Below are 15,566 nucleotides of genomic sequence, written 5' to 3'. Positions count from 1 at the left end.
TATTTCTTGCTAGCTGTACGTTGCAACAATTATTTCTATCTATATGAATTTGTCCTTTTTTTTTTTGAGGAAAAACCTCAGAAGAGGACAGGAAGAGCCTGCTTTCATTTAAGAAGAAGAGACTTGGCCCAATTTTTGAGGGAAACCGGGCACAGAAACCTCACATAAGCACGGTTTGAAGGGGAAAGCCGGGCAAAACCCACACGGAGAACAAAAAAAAAAGAACTTGCGACGGCACAACTAGAGGATAAAACATAGGCCATCGTTGCCAAGCTCCCAAGAGCAGCTCCGACTTCCTATGAACAGACCACAGACAAGCGTAGGGCAGGGTCTTCAAGACGAAGCCTCCAAGGAGGAAGATAGCGTCGAAACGCAAACAACGTCCGTCCGAAAATCGGAGCAAGGTTTTCACCCGAAGAAATGAGTAGAGCACAGAAACGATGCCTTCAAGAAGGAAAACGGCGCCCACAGGCGTCGCCATCATTGGCTCTAGCCCAAGATCGAGCAGGACATTCGCCCCGGCTCGCTCTCCCTGCCAAATACGACAACCCTGGCTACCACAGCGCTACCATAGAAAGCAGGGGAGGGTTATCGTTGCCGAGCTTATCACCGACAAGCAGCTCCGATTTCCCCCAACACACCTACCCAAAGACACTAGGAAGCCAACTGCATAGTAACCCCAACGAAACTACCAAAAGGAAGGAGCAAGGGGGTTATCGTTGACCAGCTTGCCACACCCGGCCAAGCATGCAGCTCCGACTCCACCCCAAACACCATCAACAGGTTGCGTCGCAGAGGTCTCATGCACCAACTCCACCGAACCAGGCACCTCACCGACGCAAGAAAAACAAAGCGCTGGTAGTGTTGAGGCTCTCGAACTCCAAGCAAATCTACCAACCAAAGCTAGCTCCCCGCCCCTCGCCATGGAACTCCCCACGACCGGAATCTGAAAGCAGAACGGTCAACAGGAGGGGAGGAGCTCTAGGAAACGGGAGGAGCCCTAGATAAACTTGGAGGTACACTTGTTGGTGATCAAGCCACCGACAACACTGTTGTTCACCGTGTCCTGCAGCTTTCCAAACGAACGAACCACGTCAGCAACCAACCGACCAACCCAACGACGACCTCTCCAAGTGGCAATACCACCGGCCATAACCATCACCACTAAAACCCCGCCGGCCAACAGCTTCTCCAGCCACCTCAATAGCCAACTCCACCTCGATAGCACCTTCGCCAGCCATCGCCTTGCTCGCCTCCACTGGCCACCTGCACCTCAATTCGCCGCCCAAATACCTTTGCTGGCCACAACCACCTCCGCTGGCTACCGTCTTACTCGCCGACCGCCTCCGCCGGCCTCCTGCGCCTCCAACTCCCTTCTCCCACACCGAATCCAAGAAGGAGATGGCCAGAGTGGCCACCCCTCACCCTCCAGTCTTCTTCCTCGCGCCGCTGCCGCTTCTCACCTTCACCTCGCCGCGTGATTGTGGGGATCTTCAAGGCAATCCTCTCTCTCAAGCGCCCCTAGCTAGGGCACCCTAGCCAGCTAACCGAACAACATGCCATGGCCACATCAACCACCGTATATGTATGCTTATTGTTTTATTTAATTTGTTCTATTATTTGTCTGTCTGTTTACTTTGATCCAGTATATATATCTTCGAATGATGAGTTGTTTGATTTCCAATAAGGTCACCATGACCACTCACTGTGCGCAAGCACGCTAGATGCACCAGCACCTTAATGTTGCTGATTTCACGTACGTGAGCTCTTAATCCATATAAAATGTTGTCGATTGTCCCAGTGCATGCATGTGTGTGGTGTGTGGAGACCGAAGAGAAAACACACAACCGAATAAATTGGCTATGATTATCATCAGGATTTTTTTATGGCAAACCAAAAGTATATAGTTTACACCCTCCATTGCACATTGATCCAAGGGCTAGTGTTACTCTTTTATATACTCCCCTCTGTTCTTTTTCTAGATGACGTAATACGTCATATAGAGGTAGTATACCTCAATTGTTGCACTAAAATTGATTTTCACACGGGACTAAGTTTACACCGTCCGACTGCACTTTTTTAGCGCTAAAAAAAATTCACAGCTGACGCCGCTCCTCAACCAGCGACAGCTTCCCATCGGCCCTGATCGATCCCTCCAATCAGATTCAATCCACAAAAAATCAAATGTTCCCAAATCCACAACTTTACATCATTCACAATTTTTCATTGAATCAATCCATCACCAGCATAACTAATGTACAATCGATGATGAATATGGCAGCTCCTTATCTCGACATGGTAATGAACGTGGCCATGATGAATTCATGGTGCTCAGAATAGGATCAATGTATTGAAAGCTAGGACAGAAGCAATGCAATCATCAAAAAGAAAAGAACTACTAGTGGTATTGGAACAAAAACATAAGAGCTCATCTCTCTTGATAAGAAAAGAGGATTATCTCATAATTTCAATTTGCTTCCAATCAGAACTAAAATGCTAATGACAATGAATTTACAAGATGACCAGTACAGTCCAATGACCACATTCAGAAGAACATGGCAGTCAGTACCATCAGAGAGCTGAAATGCTAATGATATTCACATAAGCCCAATGTATTATAGCGATCTAATGTGAGATAAAAATTCGCCGCTGAAGAGGCAGTATTGGTACGAAGCTTTCATGTAATAAGTGAATTGGTCGCTGAAATATCAAAGCGGCCTAAAATGGAGCACAAACAACGTATGCTTGTAGTTTTCCGATGCAGCATGCCCAATATTAGAACAGATCGAAGGTGGCTTCACGAAGCTGACGGAAATTGCATGATTAATTAGCACCTAAAACGGTAAGCAAATGAAATGGATCACCAAGATAGTAGAAGGCTGCAGATTAACGAAAGGGGGAAGAGCAAAAGGAAAAGGAAGGATCATCTTTGATCGGCACAATCTAGGCAGGATCATGGAAGCAATCGACCGATGGATCGACGAGGGCCTCACCTCCGGCGAAACCTCCGGCCGGCGGAGCGGGCCTTGCGCTTGCGCTTGTCCCGGGCGTCCTCGTGCCTCCGCCGCCACCTGATCTCCTCCATGACGCCGGCGCGCGCCACCTCCCGCCTGAACCTCTGCAACAGCTCCTCCCCGTCCACCTCCTCGTCGCCCTCGTCCACCTTCGCGTTGTGGTACTTGGGGTTGGCCGACGGCGGGGCGGGGGCCAGGGCGGACGAGGCCGAGAGGAGGGAGGTCGTGGGAGGCGATCGCCGCGGGAAGGAGACGAAGGTGGCCCTGGTGTTCGCGCGGAGGAGACGAGGTGTAGGCGGCGAGATGATCCCCGCGGTGGCGGCTGCGGCGGCGGCGTGCATGGTGGTGGTCGCCGGCGACGGGGACGCAGAGGTTGGTGGGCTTTTTGGGTTTAAGGCTCTCCTTCAGCTGTTGATGGAGGGGCAGCGAGGCCATGGATCTTCCAAATTGCTAATTAGCGCGTCCGTGCTGTCAACTTTACTCGCGCGTGTTTCTGGCCATGCTCGCACGCGGCCCACTTACCCCCATCGCTTCGTTCTCTTTTCTTTTTTTTTTTCGTTTTTTTTCTAGCGAGCGCGCACATGCGGCTGTTTCTTTTTTTTTCCGGAAAATCTTTCTTTTTTTCTCCACACCCGTAATTTTTTTTGCTATATTTTATAAATTAGCTGGGTGGCCCGCGCAATTGCGCGGCTAGCGTCCAAACAAAATCATATAATTTTCAGTATGATTTTACTTAAAATTTATTAAATAGCTATCTTGTTGTCTCAAGACTTTGAAAGAACAAACCTTATCATCTCTGTATTTCTAATTAAATAGTTTTTAAAAGTCATACTGGTTACTACCACTTACTTTTTCATATCCTTCTTTATTTGCTTGCTCGATCTACCACTATTAGTCATTCTCCTTGGTATCTTCAAAAATTGGATCTTATAGTTTTTACAGTTTATTATCTCGTTGGGTTTCGTTTTTATAATTTCTAGAAGTCTCGTCAAACGCTGCCATTATACTCCTCTATGGACCGTCCACTGTTTTTTCTCTTTATTGTTATTGGGATTTTAAAAATCGAACACAATTATTGTTCGGGTTCATTTTTTACTTTCTAAAAGTCCTGATGAGGACATCAACACCATCGATACATCCACGTCCCCCCATATACAGCATGATGGTCCTATTACCCGCGCTCGTGCACGTCAACTAAATTATCAGGTGAGTTCTTTCTTGAGTTCATATTCCTCGTCTTTATACCTCGGAGACGCGTGCACTCGTGTTTTACTCAGGAACGATGGAGAGGATCCAAAGGGAAGAGGATTCGCGCGGGGTGGATTCGGACTGCAGGGCAGCGCTAACTTCTGACGGCCGCCACGACTTCATGCGAACTCCGATTTGGGCGTGCAAGTACTTCATGGAAAGCTTATCAAGTCTACTTTCGAATGGATCCAGCTACATGTCCATATCTGTTCTGGAGCGGCCGCAATTATCATTTTACTCCCGACTATTTTCTGTCCATGGTGCTGCGTCACCTCTTTTGGCCCAATGGGCTGTGTATCCATGTTGGGCCCATTAGGGGCGCGTCCTAGGGTTGGAGCACGACCCTATGGTCGTTCTTCCCCTCTTTTTATACCTCTAGTCGCCGCTAAGAACAGGCGGGTTTTGATGATAGAGGTAGCTTCTTGCTACCGGCTCGCAGCGCGCGTGTTGGCTAAACCGCCCGTCTGCCTGTAATCGGAACCCCACCATATTGTGTTTGATAGTGAAACTTTCATCTTTATCTAGCAATTTCAGTGCTTGTCCTACTTGTTCTTGCTTGTTCTTCGATTGCTTGCAGGACGAGTGCCCTCGTGGCCGGGTTGACGCGCACCACAAGTTCGTGGCGACCATTGGAGACAGTGTATCGGTTGCTAAGGCGCAGCGTCTTTGGACAGTTGTAGTCGGGCCGTGAACGTCGACTTCATCTAATCGAGTTATCCCTTACCTCTCATCGAAAGATCGGGCCACAAACCCTAGCGGGTTTGCATCAGGTGGTATCAGAGCGTGGTTCATCGGTGAGAGAATTTACCCTTCCCTTCGTCATTAATTTTTTTTCCTATAGTCCAGAAAAGACCAACAAAAAAAAATAGTAGATTAGTTTTTCCGTGATCCTATAGACCATTGTGCCTTTTTACTAGTACTGCTTAGTTAAGGCTTGTTGAGTTTTCGATTGCATCGGTTGTGTTAATTTGCTGGTCTTAGTGTTAGGCGATTAGAGTTTCGAGTTCTTGCCACCACCGCACATCGCCACCTTCATCAATTTTGCCGTCATCACCACCGTCACCACTGTCGCAGTCACCCACCAAATCACTTTCTATTTGTGTTTGATCTGTTGCCGATAGCTTTTGTGAGTTGCCTTGTATCCTGCCGCCACTAGAAAGGAAATAGAACCCTGATTCGAGTGACCTTCCTTAAAACAGTCATATCTTTTTCATACGGACTCGAAATTAGGCTTATAATATATCCACGGACATCTACAAAAAAAGTTACATCCGGGTTCAGCAAATTTAAAATCGCCAAATTCCTCTTGCAAAATTCTGTTTTTGTGGCGAGAAGCTTCGGGACCTATTCGCATAGAACTTTGAAAAAATTCTACAAGCTTCATACTTTGTCCGTTTGAGATAAGATTTTCTGTGGTTGGTTCTAGTGTGCTCCTAGTTGTGAAAAAAATATCAAAAAAATAATAAAAAAAATAAAAAAAAAGTTGTGCCTCTCTCCTCAGCACTAGAGAGAGCAAGCAAAAAAAAAAAAGAGGATCCAGCGAGCACACCACACCATTCCCCCTTTGTCACCACCTTCCACCACCGGTTCTTGTTTTCGTTGCTGTTTGGGTTTGTGTTTTGTGGCGTCCTTTGTGGTTAGGCTCGCGTCTCTACTTCGACTAGCCTAGGACCAGCACTGTACACTATACCCTTGAGCGATTATTCAATTTGCTTTGGCTAACGTGGTTTCTAGTTTTCTCTTGAGCATTGCTTTCAGCCCACCAACAGCTCCACCACAAACCCGACTACAGCTTGACAGGTCTTGTTGCTACAGCACCGATACACCTCGTTCCACGGTTGCTAACTTGTGGTGTTGCTGTCCCCCTCCTGTGGGCAAGGTAAGAACTGGTAAGAGCTTGTGAGACAAGCTGCGAGTGAAGTGAGAGTGAGCGTCTTGCAAAAGCTACATCCCAATAGTTGTGTAGGGCTTACATTACATCCTCCATTGTTTTGTTGTCCTTCATTTCTAAACCATGGCAGGTCCAAAGGATAAAGATGAGGAGGGTGCATCTCATTCCCCACGCACCAAAGGCATCATCCAATACTTTACAAGGCAAGTGAAGCAGCACACGGAAGGACTTGATACAGATTTGTAGGTGACAAATGAGAAGATTGGACAATTGGAGTCCACGCAGATCTCCACCATCACTAAGCTTACAGGGCTGGAGACAGCGGTCGCCCGCATTGACACTAGCCTTGCTGCTCTTGTGCGGCATTTTGATGCTCTCAATGCTGGAGGCAATGGTGGGGGTAATGACGATGACATTGACGGAGAGTACGTCGAGGATAATTTGGAGGATGAATATATTGCTGACACTGAACAAGATGATCGAGATGCTCGAGATCGTCGACGGCTACACAACAATCGACGAGGTATGGGTGGTCGCCGCCGACGCGAGGTACGCAACAATGATGATGCTTTTTCTAAAATTAAATTTAAGATTCCTCCTTTTGATGGAAAATATGATCCTGATGCGTACCTCTCTTGGGAGATTGCTGTTGACCAAAAATTTGCATGCCATGAGTTTCCTGAGAGCACTAGAGTTAGAGCTGCTACGAGTGAGTTCACCGATTTTGCTTCGGTTTGGTGGATAGAACATGGCAAGAAAAATCCTAATAACATGCCACAAACTTGGGATGCTTTGAAACGGGTCATGCGGGCTAGATTTGTTCCTTCTTACTATGCACGTGACTTGCTGAATAGGTTGCAACAATTGAGACAGGGTGCGAAAAGTGTAGAGGAATATTATCAGGAGTTACAAATGGGCTTGCTTCGTTGTAATTTAGAGGAAACTGAGGACGCTGCCATGGCTAGATTTTTGGGTAGGTTAAACCGCGAGATTTATGACATCATAGACTATAAAGATTACACTAATATGACCCGATTGTTTCATCTTGCTTGTAAGGCTGAAAGGGAAGTGCAGGGACGACGTGCTAGTGCCAAGGCTAATTTTTCTGCAAGTAAAACTTCATCATGGCAGACACGCACCACTCCTCCGGCCGGCCGTACTGCTTCTCCATCTTCCACACCCACAACTAGTCGAGCAGCACCTCCTCCATCTAGTGACAAGTCAGCGACAAAGGCTGCTCAGCCAGCACCGAGTGCTTCTTCAATGGCATCCACAGGCCGAATGAGAGATGTTCAGTGCCACCGTTGCAAGGGCTTTGGGCATGTGCAGCGTGACTGCCCTAGCAAGCGAGTTTTGGTAGTCAAAAACGATGGTGAGTACTCCTCTGCTAGTGATTTTGATGATGATACACTTGCTTTGCTTGCGGCTGACCATGCAGATAATGAGCCACCTGAAGAGCACATTGGGGCTGCATTTGCGGATCACTATGAGAGCCTCATTGTGCAGCGTGTCCTTAGCGCACAAATGGAGAAGGCGGAGCAAAATCAGCGACACACGTTGTTCCAAACAAAGTGTGTCGTCAAAGAGCGTTGTTGCCGCATGATCATTGATGGAGGTAGCTGCAACAACTTGGCTAGCAGCGAGATGGTGGAGAAGCTTGCACTTAGCACCAAACCGCACCCACATCCATACTACATCCAATGGCTGAACAACAGTGGTAAGGCGAAGGTAACAAAACTGGTGCACATAATTTTGCAATTGGAAATTACCATGATGTTGTCGAATGTGATGTTGTGCCCATGCAAGCATGTAATATTCTGCTAGGTAGACCATGGCAATTTGATAGGGATTCTATGCATCATGGTAGGTCCAACCAGTACTCTTTTCTGTACCATGATAAGAAAATTGTGTTGCATCCCATGTCTCCTGAAGATATTTTGCGTGATGATGTTGCTAAGGCTGCCAAATCCAAATGTGAGAGTGATAAAAAAGCCCAATCTGATGGCAAGAAACCTGAGACAATCAATTTGAAACCCAAATGCTTACTTGCTACTAAATCTGATATTAATGAGTTGATTGCATCACCTTCAGTTGCCTATGCTTTGGTATGCAAAGATGCTTTGATTTCACTTCACGATATGCACCATTCTTTGCCCCCTACTGTTGCTAACATTTTGCAGGAGTACTCTGATGTGTTTCCCAAGGAAGTGCCACCGGGGCTGCCACCGGTGCGCGGCATTGAGCATCAAATCGACTTGATCCCAGGTGCTTCCCTACCGAACCGTGCGCCATACCGAACCAACCCTGAGGAAACCAAGGAGATTCAGCGTCAAGTTCATGAGTTGCTTGATAAAGGGTATGTTCGCGAGTCTCTTAGTCCATGTGCGGTTCCGGTAATTTTGGTACCAAAGAAAGATGGTTCATGGCGTATGTGTGTTGATTGTAGAGCTATTAATAACATTACCATTCGATATCGTCATCCTATTCCTAGGTTAGATGATATGCTTGATGAATTGAGTGGCTCTATTGTGTTCTCCAAAGTTGATTTGCGTAGTGGTTACCACCAGATTCGTATGAAGTTGGGTGATGAATGGAAAACAGCATTTAAAACGAAGTTTGGGTTGTATGAGTGGTTAGTGATGCCTTTTGGTTTAACTAATGCACCCAGCACTTTCATGAGGTTGATGAATGAGGTTTTGCGTCCTTTCATTGGAAAATTTGTGGTGGTCTACTTTGATGATATCTTGATTTACAGCAAGTCTATGGGTGAACATTTTAATCATTTACGTGCTGTTTTTAATGTTCTTCGTGATGCACGTTTATTTGGTAACCTTGAGAAGTGCACCTTTTGCACAGATCGAGTTTCTTTTCTTGGCTATGTTGTAACTCCGCAGGGGATTGAGGTTGATCAAGCCAAGGTTGAGGCAATTCAGAGTTGGCCGACTCCTAAAACGGTCTCACAAGTGCGGAGCTTTCTAGGACTCGCGGGGTTCTATCGCCGCTTTGTGCAGGATTTCAGCACCATTGCTGCACCATTGAATGCGCTTACAAAGAAGGGAGTGCCTTTCACTTGGGGCACATCACAAGAGAACGCCTTCCACATGTTGAAAGATAAGTTGACCCATGCACCTCTCCTCCAACTTCCCGATTTTAATAAGACTTTTGAACTTGAATGTGATGCTAGTGGGATTGGATTGGGTGGTGTTTTGCTACAAGAAGGAAAACCTGTTGCATATTTTAGTGAAAAGTTGAGTGGGCCTGTTCTGAATTATTCTACTTATGATAAGGAATTGTATGCTCTTGTGCGAACTTTAGAAACATGGCAGCATTATTTGTGGCCCAAGGAATTTGTCATACATTCTGATCATGAGTCTTTGAAGCATATTCGTAGTCAAGGGAAGCTGAACCGTAGACATGCTAAATGGGTTGAATTTATTGAATCTTTTCCTTATGTTATCAAACACAAGAAAGGGAAGGAGAACATCATTGCTGATGCTTTGTCTAGGAGATACACTTTGTTGACACAACTTGACTACAAGATTTTTGGCCTGGAAACAATCAAAGACCAATATGCGCATGATGCTGATTTTAATGATGTGTTGCTGCATTGTAAGGATGGAAGAACATGGAACAAATTCGTCATCAATGATGGGTTTGTTTTCAGAGCTAACAAGCTATGCATTCCAGCTAGCTCCGTTCGCTTGTTGTTGTTGCAGGAAGCGCATGGAGGCGGTTTGATGGGACATTTTGGTGCCAAGAAGACACATGATGACGGAGCGTGAGGCTCCTCACCGGGAGACCGCGCAGGCCCCCCTTTGCCGGTTCGGCCGGGGGCCCTGGGTGAGATTCTAAGCTCTTGGTCTGTGGAAGGTTCGCGAGAGTGGAAACACACAAGACACGGGCGATGTATACAGGTTCGGGCCGCTGAGAAGCGTAATACCCTACTCCTGTGTTTTGGTGAATCTGTGTATGAAGAAGCTACAAAGAGCTGGAGAACCAGAGAACTCTAACTCTCTCCCTCTCTGGTCCCGAATCCCAGCCTCTCTCCTGCTGAATCTCCCATCAATCCCCCTTCTAAGTGGGCAAGGTCCTCCTTTTATACCAAGGGGATACCACATGCACCATCTCTCTCTTTTGTGTGGGGACTTATCCTCCCTTTTCTCAAACTTGACTTGCTTTCTCTTCATAAATGGACGGAGCTTTGTATGGTTGCCGTCCGAATGACCTTCTGATGGGACGGCCCATACCTACCTCCACTTCCGCCGGAAGCAGGCGCGACGTGGGAACATGGCTGTCTGCTGACGACATGACCAGTGTCAGACCGGTCACAAATCGGTCATTCTTGTCCACCACGTGTCAGTTTAGCAATCTGCATGTTCGCCCTTCTTCATACAATATTTTGCTTGTAATGGTTAGGATGAAGCCTGGCATACATCTGACCGGGACCAACGTGCCATCTCCAGGAGCTAACACGCCGGCTCCGGCTAGGGACGAGTGCTTAGAGGCTCTCATCCTGACGGGATGGGGCGAGGCGTGCGTCAGACCGCCTGTCGCCACCTAACCCACGATCTGTTCGGTCTGTGACTGGTCACAGACCGGATAAACGAGCGTGCTGCACTGCGTTACATGCGGCATGACGCGCTCGTCCAAACCGCAATAAATGCGGTTAGGTGAGCCCCGCTGCGCTCACCTAACCCATACACGCGGCACAAAACTCCCAAGGGGTCGGGGCGCCTCAACCCTCGGGGCCGAAACGGGAGCGGTCCGACCCCTCGGGGAGACTAAGAGGGGGGCGGCCACATCACCCTCGGGCCCGACCCTCCAGAGGGGGTCAGGCCTCATGGGTGATTGCTCCTGCCCAAGCCTCTAGTCATGATACTCCCGGTCCCATGTCACCGACAGTAGCCCCCGGCGTTATGCTAGGGCGATCGCCCTCCTCGAGGGAAGCGGTCGGGCGTGACGCCACTCCCTAAGGCCTGGTGACAGGTGGGACCGGTCTCCATAGTTGGGCAGAAACCCAACGGTCGCCAATCACGCACATCGGCAATGGTAACTCGACTGTCAATAATGAGCGGTCTCTTCAAGACTGCCACATTACTCGAGTAGCACGCGAATCGGGACGAGCCGGTTCGTTTTGCCTGGAGATATGGTGATGGCGCTTCGATTGGCGAGCGTAATTAACGCGCGCACGATATGTTCCATCTCGACTGCCACAGCCGCATATCCACCTCATGCGCCGCAAGCGGGCGAATGGGATTAGTGGAAGCGTGGGCGCGAGAAACGAGGGAGCGATATAGTGGGCGCGAGAAGCGAGGAGCCGGGCACAACGTTGGCAAGGGTATAAAGACTCCGAGGAAGAGATTTGCTTCCTTCCTCTCACCATTATTCCCCTTGTCTTCGCCGCTTGCACCCTAACTCCTTGTTTCCTGTGCCCTACCTTCGCCACACGCGCTCGCTTTCAAACATCTCTTCCTCCGGCGTCATGGCACGGGGCTCCACTCTGCTTGATGGTAGCGTGCTGCCGCCTTCCCGCATCGTGAGCGAGAGGCAGGCCGGGCTGCCGCGCCGCTTCATGCCGGAATCTGCCACCGGCCGGGAGATAGTCACGCTGGGTGAGGGACGCCCGGCGCCATGCTACCCGGGGCGGTCCGTCTTCTTCCTCCCTTTTGCAATGGCAGGGCTGGTTCCGCCATTTTCTTCTTTCTTCATGGATGTTCTGGAGTTTTACGATCTCCAGATGGCGCACCTCACCCCCAACGCGGTAATGACATTGGCCATCTTCGCGCACCTGTGCGAGATGTTCATCGGGGTGCGCCCATCCCTTCGGCTGTTCCGGTGGTTCTTCACCGTACAGTCGGTGTCGCCGCCGTCGGTGGTTGGTGGCTGCTACTTCCAGCCGCGGGGGCCGGTGCTGAACCGCTACATCCCCTGCGTCCTCCGCAAGAAGTGGGATGACTGGAAGAGCGACTGGTTCTACACCCCCCTTGCCGACGAAGCGCGCCTCCAACTTCCGAGCCAGCCCCCGGCGCAGGCCTCCTACTGGCGGGCGCCGGTAGATCTGGGAGATGGCTATGACGCCGTCCTCGACCGCCTGGCGGGCCTGCGATCCCAGGGGCTCACAGGGGCCATGGTGTACGACGACTACCTTCGTCGCCGGATTGCGCCGCTCCAGCGGCGCGCCCGGGGCGCCTGGGAGTACACCGGGTCTGAAGACTACATGAGGACCCATCAGGGAGTCAGATGGGACTGGGCTCCTGAGGACTTCAAGATAGTGGTCCAAAGGGTGCTGAATCTCAGCTCCGTGGAGGCATCCCTTATTCCCCAAGGAGTCCTCCCCCTCTGCAGCGATCCAGACCGCGCCTCCATCCTGACCATCATGCAGGCGGTCGGGGCGTCGGAGGAGCGGGCTCCTCGAGGCCACAATGGCACGGGCGGGAGCCACAGGGGGGAACAATCTACCCCAGGAGGGGGTCGTGCTTCTGGGCCCCGCGACGGGGGCCCGGGGAGCAGCCGCCCTGCCGACGCCCGGGGGAAGAGGAAGCAGGAAGGAACCCCTCCCCCATCTCCTCCCCGAGGGGGCGGGGCGGCGCGTGCCAGCAGCAGGCACCTGGAGGGGGCCACGCCGACGTCGCAGCCCGAGGGGGAGCGGAAGAAGAAACGGCTCCGCAAGATGGGGGGGACAGAACCATCCCGGGGAAACCTTATTTCCCCTCCAAGGTGGTCGTTTAACCGACCCCCTCGCAGGTTCGTCCCACACCCATCGTGGCTGTATTCATTCTCTCAACGCGAGTTTCCACTCACCCATTTTGTTTGTCTTCTGGTCTTTCTTCTGTTTCAGCGAGATCCCATCGCGTTCCTCCCGCCATTCCAAGTCCGGCCAGTCTGAGGCCGAGGATTCGGCGGCCGCAGAGGCCCGGAGGCGGGAATCTGACCGGCGAGAAGCCGCGGATCGCCTTCGGGAAGCCGAGGAGGCCGCTCGGGAGACCGCCCGGGCTCGCCAGACCGAGGAAGCCGCTCGGGAGGAGGCCGGACTCCACCAGGCCGAGGCGACGACATCTTCCGAGGCGACCCGTGAAACTGACCGGCAAGAGGCTGCGGATCGCCTTCGGGAAACCGAGGAAGCTGCCCAGGTGGCCGTCCAAGCTCGCCAAGCTGAAGAAGCCGCTCGGGAGGAGGCCAGACTTCGGTCGGCCGAGGCGACGACGACTTCCGAGGCAGCTCGCGACGAGGCCGCGGGCGCATCGCTTGGGCCCACTCCCTCGTGCGACGCTCAGGACCAACCAGGTCCGGGTGACATCCCCGAGTCCGGCACGTCCATCGGCGGGCTGAGCCGCGCGGCATCCTCTCCAAGGCGGCTCTTCCCCACACCTTCCGTTGCCCCACTGAGCGCAGAACCCCTTCTGCAGGCCTTGGCCGTCGCAAACACCACGGTGTTGGACGGGTTAAGTGCCCAGGTGGAGGCCCTGAAAGCAGAGCGGGCGGAGCTCGATGCCGCATGGGCGCGTGTCGAAGAGGGGCGACGCTCGGTGGAGGCCATGGTGGAGGTGGGCCGCAAGGCACACCGCCGGCACGTCTCAGAGCTCGAAGCCCGTCGGAAGGTGCTAGGGGAGATCGCCAAGGAGGTGGAGGAGGAGCGGGGGGCTGCCCTCATCGCCACTACCGTGATGAACGAGGCGCAGGACACCCTCCGCCTTCAATACGGGAGCTGGGAGGCGGAGCTAGGGAAGAAGCTCGACGCCGCCCGGGGGGTCCTTGACGCTGCCGCTGCCCGAGAACGGCGGGCGACGGAGACCGAGGTGGCATCCCGGCGGCGCGAAGAAGCCCTTGAGGCCCGTGCCATGGCGCTGGAAGAGCGTGCCTGCGTCGTGGAGAGGGACCTTGCGGACCGCGAGGCCGCCGTCTCCATCCGGGAGGCAACGCTGGCGGCGCACGAGGCCGCCTGCGCCGAAGAGGAGTCCACACTCCGCCTCCGCGAGGACGCGCTCACCGAGCGGGAGCGAGCTCTCGAGGAGGCCGAGGCCGCGGCGCAACGGCTGGCGGACAGTCTGTCCCTCCGCGAGGCAGCGCGGGAGGAGTAGGCGCGCCGTAATCTGGAAGGCGTCCGCGCCGAGAGGGCCGCACTGAACCAGCGGGTCACTGAACTCGAGGCGCAGGCAAAGGAGCTGGACGCGAGGGCGCGCAGCGGCGGGGCGGCCGCGGGCGAAAGCGACTTAGCCGCCCGCCTCGCAGCTGCCGAACACACCATCGCCGATCTGCAGGGCGCGCTAGACTCGTCCGCCGGGGAGGTCGAGGCCCTCCGCTTGGCAGGCGAGGTAGGGCCCGGCATGCTTCGGGACGCCGTCTCCCGTCTAGACCGCGCCGGCCGGCAGGCGGGCCTCTGGGGTGGGCGGATCGCGAAGTACGCCGCCAACCAGGGGGGCCTCGCCCAGCGCCTCTCGGAGATAGCCGAGACTCTTCAACGGCTCCTCGAGGAGCTCGAGAGGACGATTAAGTCATCCTCTAGAGACCTCGCCCGGGGGGCAGTGGAGCTTGTACTGGCGAGCTACCAGGCCAGAGACCCGGACTTCTCCCCATGGGCGGCGCTAGACGAGTTCCCTCCCGGAACCGAGGACGATGCGCGCGCGCAGGTCCGGGACGCCGCCGACCACATCGTCCACAGCTTCGAGGGTTCGGCCCCTCGGCTCGCGTTCGCCCTCAACTCCGACGAGGAGGACGATGACGGCGGAGTGGGCGACAGTGGCGACGAGGCTGGCAACCCGGGTGCATCGGAGTGAGCCCCCAGGCCCCCGCCAATCTCTAAATAGTTTCTTCTTTCTTCTTCCGAGGCCTTCGGGCCCCCTTCTTGTATAGACTAATTTAATCTGCAATCAAATAAAGAGGAAATTTTTTGTGTCAATTCTATTTGTTGTGTGTATGAGACGAGGATGGTCTGTGCCACAGTCCTTTTGTGTCTTGGCTTGATCAAGGACTCGTGCCCAGGTCCCAGTCCTCAAACGGCTCGGGTCGGGGCTAGTGCCTGGGGAGATCCACATGTCGAGACTGGCCAGGCCGGGAGCGTGGTGACCGAGGGTTATGGGTGACCCGATTGTGGGTTTTTGCCGATTCCCCCCCGGAGTTCACCACGCCCCGGGGCACGGCTCGGTTCTGGGCCCCGTTTGGCGATTTTAGCCGGCCCGAGCCCCCGAGGGCAGGATTGAGCACAAGCGACCTATTTCAAGTCAAGATTCTTCAAAAGGAAATAACAGCACAGATACAACTTTTAGGAAATTGAAAATGCTTTTATTGAAATACAGATATAAAAGAAATAAAAATATGCATATGTGGTAGCCCCCGGCCAACCCTGCACGCCCGAGGGGGGTGCGGGGTTGGCCCGAGCCCGAAACCTGACACCCGATCCCCCTTAGGGGTAGAAG

The 15,566-nt window shown here is 52.5% G+C and overlaps 1 protein-coding gene and 1 pseudogene across 1 annotated transcript; one reads left to right on the top strand and one right to left on the bottom strand.

Annotated features, from left to right (window-relative positions):
* Window positions 1–2,377: 2,377 nt before the first annotated feature.
* Window positions 2,378–3,466, bottom strand: LOC107276497 (uncharacterized). The gene is made up of 2 exons (XM_015794175.3): window positions 2,994–3,466; window positions 2,378–2,834 (listed from the first exon to the last, which is right to left on the bottom strand). The coding sequence occupies exons 1-2, from the start codon at window positions 3,353–3,355 to the stop codon at window positions 2,828–2,830; spliced, it is 369 nt and encodes a 122-aa protein (XP_015649661.1). The 5' UTR covers window positions 3,356–3,466; the 3' UTR covers window positions 2,378–2,827.
* A 3,883-nt stretch (window positions 3,467–7,349) lies between these two features.
* On the top strand, window positions 7,350–14,927 carry LOC136351405 (uncharacterized; annotated as a pseudogene).
* The last annotated feature ends 639 nt before the right edge of the window (window positions 14,928–15,566 follow it).

The sequence above is a fragment of the Oryza sativa genome, chromosome 8 (genome assembly GCF_034140825.1).
Source record: "Oryza sativa Japonica Group chromosome 8, ASM3414082v1".
Classification (NCBI taxonomy): Eukaryota; Viridiplantae; Streptophyta; class Magnoliopsida; order Poales; family Poaceae; genus Oryza; species Oryza sativa.
Note: the sequence above shows the minus strand (reverse complement) of the source record. Positions and strands in the feature narration are given on the sequence as shown.